Raw genomic sequence first — 9,559 nt, forward strand, 5'->3', positions numbered from 1 at the left:
AAGAAATTAATTATCGTTATTAAAAAAATTTTAACCGAAAAGTGATCACTTTTTGCATATATTTTTCATTATTTAATGAGCATTTGCAAAACATTTAGTAAATATTTGTATTTTCTAAAATTTTGATTACTTTTATTTAATACTATAAACATTTATTTGATAAAATTTTATTATAATGCCTGTTCCCAAAAAACTAAGTCAATTTGTTTTCATTAACTAGGCAATATTGTTTTGGTAATTTTTGAAGTTTGCATAATTTTGCGAAAAATTTAGATATTGAAAAGGTAAACCAACTTGATCCACTTTGGCAGCTGAAGTTAAAAATTGCACAGAAATGTGAACCTATCCGAGACAAAGTCTTACACAGATTCTTACTGTATTGTGGCATTTGCGAAATTTTTTATTTCGAAAACACAACTCAAGAGGTTTTGAAAAAATATTTGAGACAAAACATTTTTTATATGATCTAAAATCATTAACAACTGTAATGAAATATGCAATAATAAGACCAAAATATTAGAAACCAACAATTAATCTAATACACAACGATGTTCCTGCTCCTCTGCAGGTGTTGCAGTATCTGTTAGACCCTCCTGCTTTATAACATAATATATGAAAACTACAACGCAAATTCATTGCCATAAATTATTCAAAAACTGATTTCTCAAATTGTTATCCTCTGACGGGCACACTCGCTATTGCAGCCTGAAGACTTCAGTTTAATGTTCTTCTGGAGTCAGCTGTAGGATATACAGATTTTTGAAATCCGCTTTCAAAAAGCTTTATGAAAAACGTAAATGTTATTCTAAGTTTTCAATTTTTAATTGTGAAGATTCAAGAAATGATAATTCAATTACATATCAAAAATCATTTCATAATATTCGATGTATAAATATATAAAAGTTTTAAAATTTACTTCCATAATTTCTTAATGGACATGTTCTTATCTGAATCCTTCTGCATAACTTTAGCGACAGTCATTTCAAAATCTTCTTGAGTAACATGCGCACAACGCTTACACAATGCGTACATACCAGCTTCTATACAAACGCTTTTAACTTCTGCACCAGAAGTTCCCGATATAAGTTCAGATGCTTTACGCAAATTAATGCAGCGGGTCAAGTTAATTTTACGCGAATGAATTTTGAGAATATCTAAACGAGTTTCTTCATTTGGTGAGGGAATTTACATTTTTTTATGGTCGAATTATCCTTTTTCACAACAGCTCTAAATATTTCGGAAGAATATATACTTTGAAATTAAAGCTCGCGCTAAATAATCAAACTGATAATTTATGTTCATTCTTGAAATAATTTTATAATTACCTTTGGATATTCTGGTAAGAAACCCTTTATCAATAGCTTACGATGATTATTTAATTCAATTAATTCGAAAATTGTCTAAATAAAAAATCTTCATCGATTTCTATGTTCTCCGCTATTGCAAAATATGTAAACAAAGTACTGAAATCAAAATATATTCACAGCTCATATTAGCTGTCAAAATGCAACTCGCACACTTTTTTGGACTAAGTGGCTAAATGCGTGCCGCGCAAAAAATCCCGAAAAAAATTCCATTGAGTTTAGCATCAACTTAGCTTAACTCGCACATGCCCTAAAAGATTTTATTTTAAAATTTTAATAATTAATTTAAAAAACTTTGAATACATTGATAAATGGTTAAGAGATATATTATAAAATATGGAATATTATAAATAAATAAAAGTAAAGAAGAGAAATAATAAATATTTATGACTTCATAAGTTGAGATTGGTGTTTGTACTTGGTAGCGGTTCCGAGCAATTTAGAGAAACTTTGGGTGTAGACAGCAGCACGGTTGCGTGATTTAGGTAGAACGAATTGAAATAGGTAACTGTGACGCAAAGTAATAGAAAACTGAACAGTAGAGTAATTGAAGTAAGCAAGATTCAGGGCTTTAACAGTGTTTGAATCTAGGTTAGACTCTAGGCACGGAGTATAACATATGTAGCTTTAACAACCACGTGTGCCTATACTATTGTATCAGAACCTATTGTACCTAAGCCATCTACCTATAGTAGGTGGCTTCAACAGTAACCTAACGTCTCCGACAGGGAAGGGTGTGTTGACTTCGATCTATAATAAAACACACGTAGTTTTAACAATCACTTGTGTCTGTGTTATATCGCGTCGGATATACTTATGTTCAGTTCTGAGAAGTTCGGTTGTTGGAAGTGACAGGTTCTCAATAAATAAATTTTCTTATGAGGACCTTGGACAACGCTGAGATTACCCCAGCTTTAAACGATCCAAGAGAAAGATTCATTATAAACCAATTGATTTAGTTAATGCAAAATGTAGTAAGGCCGTAACAAATGCGCTTAACGGTCTAACCATATTTATCCATGTTTCTCTTGGCAGCCAAAAAATACCTCGTTTAACGGCCAAAAAAATTATATAATTTATTTATAATATTATTTTGCTTATGTATAGTATATATGTATATAGTATATTATAGTATACATAGTATATAGTATTATATAGTATATATAGTAAATTATTGGTGTGCAGACAAAATGCCTATTAAGAAAGATGATTTTAGTAGCACTGAATCAAGGTGTGTGTTTTTGTGCAATTATCTAGAAATGCATTGTGTGTTTAATGCTCACTGTGTTAAAAGTTGTTTATACCCTATTAACTTAGTATGAAATTAAAAATAGCAAAATCTTGTTTGAAGAATGGTTTCATACATATTTCTATCCAAAAGGTAAAACACATTTAGAGAAGCACAATATATCTTATAAGGCTCTACTGTGGTTTGCAATTTTTCAAAAAAATGAAAGCGGAATCTTTGCCAAAAAATACCACGGCTTTACTTTAGGCAATAGGTCAAGGTGCTATACACACTTTTGAAGATGCCAAAAAAGTTTCTGAAAAAACCACTACATTAAAGATGACATAGTAAACATAGATTACTCATGAAGAGAAATACAAATGTTATCCTTTAACAAGTTTCGCAAGTCTTTATGGTCAGAACGTTATTAAAATGGCGAGGCTGGTTTTATTGATTACATTGTAGATGACGTCAGCCAACTTTTAAGAAATGATAGAGATCAGCTTACAAATGAAAAATTCCTGAAGCTAGATGATTCAGGAGACTTCAATGAGGAAAAAAACAACCATATTAGATAATAAGAATAAAGAATAAGAAAGAACAGGATACAAGCTCCCATTTGAGCAGAGCACCACGACCATGATTGATCTTTTGTGCTACAACAGACCCTAACTAAACAAAGGACATTCCGCCTTTCGAATGAAGGCCAAAATGTCGGTTGCTGAGGACCTCCTAATGTCGTAAGGTGCTAGCAATTCCCGACCCAGTGATCTCTTCCTGGCCCAGATCAAAGCTGGGCAGTCACATAGAATGTGGCTGGTTGACTCCTCTGCCTCCAAGCAGAGTCTACAATCTATCTCTTCGGATAGGCCCATTTGGTTGAGGTGGTAACGTAGCCCATGGTGACCCGATATATATCCCACTAGCAACCTCAACTCTGTTTTGCTAAAGGAGGATATTTTATTATAACTATAGGGGAGAATCAGCTCTTTAGCCTGACGGTTACCTCGACTGTCGCGCCAGTAGCGACTTCTCTCGGCAGATCAAATCCAAATAATGATTAGAGACCTAGTTGTAGATCAACTTAATCCACAGAAAGGTTCTGGGCCACAGATTAGAGTGGCGGATCCTGCCCGTGCATGACTATCGGCAGACTCATTACCGTTAATTCCTGTGTGACCAGGCACCCAGCACAGTGTCACTTTATTATTGCTTGCCAGCTGCTGCAGTGTGTCATAGCAGTCTGCTAGAAGTTTTGAGAAAAACTTCCAGGAGCATAACGCTTTGATTGCTGCTTGACTATCTGAATAAATACAGATCCGGGCGCCTTTCAACCCCTTGTTAATGTTGATACGAGCGCAGAATTCGATGGCGTGAACCTCTTCTTTGACGACAGTGGGCCATATATACAGCGCGAGCGAGATTCTGGTGTTTGGACCAAATATTCCAGCACCAACTCCTTCTTTGGGTTTCGAACCATCAGTATACCACGATATCATTTTTGGTACGAGTCCACGAGTGCCATTTACCTAGGCCAATTGATCGGGTATGAGGACTTCGAACTTCCTACCGAAGCGAAGTTCCATGTTCATGCGATCTGTCCTATCGCAGATCTCTATGCCAGGAACTAGTCTGAAGATAAAATTTTGACTGACGAGACTTCCGTGCATGTTGATGACAGGGTGTAGCCTAGCTGCACTCATAGCTTCTGTCTTTTTTAAAAAAGAGGTGCAGAGGGGTGAGACCCACTATAGACTCCAGTGCTGATGTGGGACATGTTCGAATAGTTCCCGTCATAGCGATGCATACGAGTCTTTGCAGTTTATTGCATTTGACTATTGCAACATTTTGTTGCGCTTTATTCCACCAAACAAGAGCTGCGTAGGATACAATGGGTCTGACCATTGTGCGGTATAACCATGATATAATTCTAGGACTTATGCCCCAGGTTCTACCATATGAGGCTTACATGTCCACATGACCTTAGTGGCTTTGCCAATTATATTATCCAGGTGAGTGTTCCAGTTAAGACCCTTATCTAGAGTGACCCCTAAATATTTGACTATCGGAGCATTCGATAGCCGTATCTTTAATAGACAGGGACCCAATATTTACTTTGTACCTTCTGGAAAATTGGGTTAATACTTAGGTCTTCTTTGGTACACCAGTTTGAGACTTTGTGTAATGCCGCCTGCATTAACTGTGGTGTCAAATTTACCTGTGATAATGATTGCCAGGTCATCTGCGTAACCTATGGCATGATATCCAGATTGCTCCAGTTTAACAAGTAGGTCGTCGACTACCAGCGTCCATAACAATGGTGAGAGAACCCCACCCTGGGGGGCAGCCCCGTACAGCATTAATGCTGAAGTTAGTGCTACCTAACTTGGACGATATGTTTCTATCACGCAACATTCTATCTATCCACGTTATTGTACCACATATGAGTCTATATCTTTACGGGCCAGTGCTCCAGATATGGATTCGTAAGATGTATTATCGAAAGCTCCCTCTACATCCAGAAATGCACATAAGGCGATCTCTTTAGATTGAAAGGTACTTTCAATTTTGCTGACTAAATGATACAGCGCGGCCTCTGTAGATTTGCCTTTTGAGTAGGCACATTGGGTGGAGTGGAGTGGTACAGTTTGTTCCAATTTATTCCATATATACAGATCAATTAGCCTTTCGACGGTCTTCAATAAGAAAGACGTAAGACTAATGGGTCTGTAGGACTTAGGTTGGTCCATAGGATTGTTCCCAAGTTTGGGAATAAAGATCACGTTCACTCCTCTCCAGGAATGAGGGATATAACCCATAGTAAAACAAGCCATTGATAAGACTCTTTAGGTCTTATTAATGGGTCTATTATGATATCTATGCAATTCTGTAATAGAGCAGGATAGATACCATCGCCTCTAGGCGCCTTAAATGGTTGAAATGAGCTGATCGCCCATTTCACCTTGTCCCTGTCAAAGATAACACCAGATAGTGCGTAATCCTGACATGTAGGAGCAGTAACTTCCCTATATGAATGAGATGTTGATGGTCCGGTAACGGAGCCAGGGAAGTGTGTTTGCAAGAGAAACTCGAGGGTATCTTTACGACCAGTTGTGAAGGATCCGTCGGGTTTTTTTAAAAGGTCTACTTCATTTGTTTTGACCTTATTTAAAGCCTTGTGTAGTCTAGCAGCTTCAGGCAACTTATCAATACTATCACAATGGCTACGCCAGCTGACCCGTTTGGACTGTCTGATTGAATTGTTGTAGTCGGTGAGCGCAGCTCTATAATATTCCCAACTATCAGAGCGTTTTGCTCTATTGACTAAGATCTTTACTAATTTGCGCTTATTAGCTAGTTGGAAGTTCCACCAAGGAACCTTACCTCTAATTGAAGCATTGCCTGCAACCGTGCTGTTGTGAAAGGAGGTTAGTAATACCTCACCTAAATGGTTTGCGGCCAACTCTATCTCTTCACAAGTTCTTAGTGGCCTAGCTAAAGAAAAATTTTCGGAACCCACCAAGTCCCTGTACCAAAGCCAGTTGGTTTTCTTTGGCCGGTACGCTTTATTTTACTGTTCGGATATACCGGGAATTTCAAACCTTATATGTTGATGGTCTGAGAGGGACACGTCGTCCGACACATGCCAATTCCATATAGATTCCTCAATACCTCTGGTGCAAAGAGTGAGATCTAATACCTCTTCTCTAACTGCATTAATAAAAGTGAGTTTACTACCTTTGTTAGCTATACTTAATCCTAACGACATAATATAATCTAATAGGTACTCACCCCTTTTGTTATCGTTACTGCTCCCCCACACTGTATGGTGAGCATTTGCGTCGCAGCCCAAGATTAGCTGCCGCCCAGTGGACTTGCAGAAGTTGATCAGCTGTTGGACTTCCGATGGTGGAACCGCATCTTCTTCACCTGGGAAGTAGGCAGAGGCCATGACAATATCTGTCACCCCTCCTATTGTAGATACTTCAACTAGGACCGCAACTAGGTTTTTAGAAATAAAATTTGTTAGCGGAAGATGTTTTAAGTCTCCACCAATTAAGATAGCTGCACGTGGCACTGCTATCGATCGGTCATAAACCAGCTTACCTGATTTTGAGTTTCGACCCCGAATGTGGCCACCGAACACCCACGGCTCTTGGATAAATCCCAGAGCAATGTTGTTGGTTTGGGTAATTCTGCACAGGGTGGCTGATGCTCCTTTAGCATGGTGCAGATTTGCCTGGAGCGCTTTAAAAGTGCTCATTAGGTCTCGTTAAGAGACTTTCGGACGAGACTATCGCGTTTGTCTCGTCGAGAACCCTTGTTTTTGGCACCCTTTGATTGCTCCGGTAAAACTTTACCGACTAAGGGTGGTTATAAGGTAGCGGTCCTTGGTTTACCTGCTACTGTAACTAGGCGGGCTTTGTGGAGGGCTTTGTGGACTTACTTCCTAAGGTGGGAATCTGAACAGCATGCCCATTAGCAGTGCTAACAGCCTTGCTAGTGGATGGGCGTGTGTCTAGTTCCTCTTTCTCAGAAATAGTCACTGTTGGGCAACTGTCCATAGAGGATGTTGCCGGAGCCGATGATGACTGGATGGTTTCTTCACCCTGAACCACCTTTGGGGCTTTATCCATGGGTGGAGAAATAGCGGGGGTGGTTCCCTTAAGCATCAATCTCAGGTGTCCGAACCGGTATGCAATCCTACCTTTTAGTTCGGACAAACGACCTCATGGATTCGTCATCAATGACGAAAACAAGGTGCAGCATCTGATCCTGCGTCAGTCTGTGAATCACCTTCCACCGTTTGGTGGAGAATGCCAAAACTAATGGTAGCCAAAACTTTTTCGTTTGACAAAGTCAAACTTTGGGGTAAATAGCCACGAACTCCATGAGTTCGTGGGAAATCCTTTTCCTTGACCATGTTAATGGCGGGCCCGCATTTGGCCCCTATGTGACCAGAAAATCGCTTGACCCACTCCGCGGTTTTTGCATCGCTGCAGACGATAAGTAGCCACCCCGTTCTAGGTAAACACCCTTCGAACTCCGGCTGCATATCGTCGCAATGTTGCTCTATAGCAACATCAATAATCGCCTCCTGGAGACGCATTATTTGCTCTGTAGAGAGCGAAGTGCCAGCTGGATCTGGTGACGTGAAGCCTAAACGTACGCCTTTAACAGCTAGGCTGTACGATGGCTTGGTGAGCCCCACATGAGCCACCTTAGGTTTTTTGGCGGAAATCAAACTGGGGGATTGCTCCTCCGATCTGACCCGCTTGTTCGCAGGCGGATGTTGCATAGCGATTTTTAGAGCCTCTGTCCTGCTATGGCCTGAAGATATAGCCGCCTTAAACCTTCTTCACTCACTTCTTTTAAGGTGAGTAAATTTTGGGGAATCCAAACTGAGGTTCCCAACTTTGGAGCCATCGACAGTTAAACCGGATTTTTGTGATACCACACTGCCAGTGTCGGAATCACCAGACTCAGCGGCTTCGGAATTTGAAGACAAGACCTCAATAATTTCCTGCCGCCTTACCTGAGATCTCGACGAAGATACTGCTGGTGCGTACATCGTTTCCGAAAACGGAGAAGTAGACGGTGGCCCATCCGGGTCCATTTTGACGCACACAGTAGCGCTGTCAAAATGGGTGGAGGCTTCCAGCCCAGTGGCCGGCACACACTCAGCTACTGATAATTCCGTAAAGGAATCATTTGAAGGTGATACCGTTAGAGACATCAAGCTCATTTGAGTTTATATTATTTAATTTTTCCATGCAAAATTTTTATATATTCGGGATTGGAAGGTCACCCACGACATAGCCCGTTTATCGTGAGAAGTCTAATTAAAACTGGAGGTCGACAGGTATCCAGAGTTCGCATATTAAAGACCAACTATCCATGGCCATTCATCCCTCGGCATGTGCTGTTCCACCGTAGATTTGAGCTTTGATTTTACATGCGTCCGCCCGATTACAATTAGCCAGCACCCATAGCAGAGACATGACCATACTATGGACCTGTTTCTAGCCGCCTCCGCGTAGAGAATGTAATCACGCTACCGACAGTGTACAACAGTTACGGCACATACACAAAGTACGTGTTTATCCCCCTGTGTATCTGACGGCTGACGGCCCATATTAGATAATAGTGCTAAATTAACATCCCAAATTCTGATGAAATGTTTTGATAAAATTGATAAAGTACTCAGTGACTTTAGAATTGCAAATTCACTTCTCTAGCAAAGCTCGGACGTTCCTAAAGAGGTTAATTCTGAAAGAGCAATAAAAAAAAGTTAAACAGCTAACATCCCATCTTAGAAATATATATTAGTAAATAAATATATATCAGATTTAGAGATAAAATATAAATTTTTTACTTTTTTTAAAGTCGTTATATATAGTTTTTTCTTTTGGAACCAGTTTAATTATTTTCCATACATTTATATGAAATTACTTGTTTAGTTTAAGGGCATTTCATTTTACGGCCAACTTTTTTGGAACGAATTAAGACCGTTAATATAAGTATGGGTGTATAATATTATATATGGTGTTTTTTAACTACATGAGAACTTAAAATGATAACACAAGACAGAAATATTGTTGGAATGAAATTTTTTTTAAAATAATTTGGTAAATAATTTCATGGCATTTATTTTTTGAATATAATTTCCGACATTTATACTCCGCAGCTACTACTCATATGGTCCATTTGATCAGTCCAATTTTTGAATATTTTTTGAAATAAATGTGGCCGTATGGTGCCAATGGTGGTATAAATATGAGTTTCCAATGGTTCAAAAATTACTAGTTTGTTGATTTGTGGGCATAAATAAATGACAATATAGCGTCACATAAAGTAATTGAGAGGCGTTAAAACGCACGAACAAGGAGGCCAGTTAACAGAATCACTTCTGGAAATAAAATTGTTACCAAATTGATTTTGCAATAAATTGATTGTTAAGCACGCT

At 39.0% G+C, this 9,559-nt stretch overlaps 1 protein-coding gene across 1 annotated transcript; it reads right to left on the reverse strand.

Moving 5' to 3' along the window:
• Positions 1–912: 912 nt before the first annotated feature.
• Positions 913–7,265, reverse strand: LOC119665401 (26S proteasome regulatory subunit 8-like). Its single transcript, XM_038074637.1, has 2 exons — positions 7,040–7,265; positions 913–1,166 (listed from the first exon to the last, which is right to left on the reverse strand). The coding sequence occupies exons 1-2, from the start codon at positions 7,263–7,265 to the stop codon at positions 913–915; spliced, it is 480 nt and encodes a 159-aa protein (XP_037930565.1).
• Positions 7,266–9,559: the final 2,294 nt, after the last annotated feature.

This window comes from Teleopsis dalmanni, chromosome 1, assembly GCF_002237135.1.
Source record: "Teleopsis dalmanni isolate 2A chromosome 1, ASM223713v2, whole genome shotgun sequence".
Taxonomy (NCBI): domain Eukaryota; kingdom Metazoa; phylum Arthropoda; class Insecta; order Diptera; family Diopsidae; genus Teleopsis; species Teleopsis dalmanni.

Excerpts from the sequence above, each read along its gene's own strand:
- LOC119665401 (XM_038074637.1), bottom strand. The coding sequence starts at position 7,265 with ATGCTTAAGGGAACCACCCCCGCTATTTCTCCACCCATGGATAAAGCC. Across the intron at positions 1,167-7,039 it reads TCAGATTCCCACCTTAGGAA|AAACTCGTTTAGATATTCTC; the intron begins GTAAGTCCACAA and ends CACCAAATGAAG.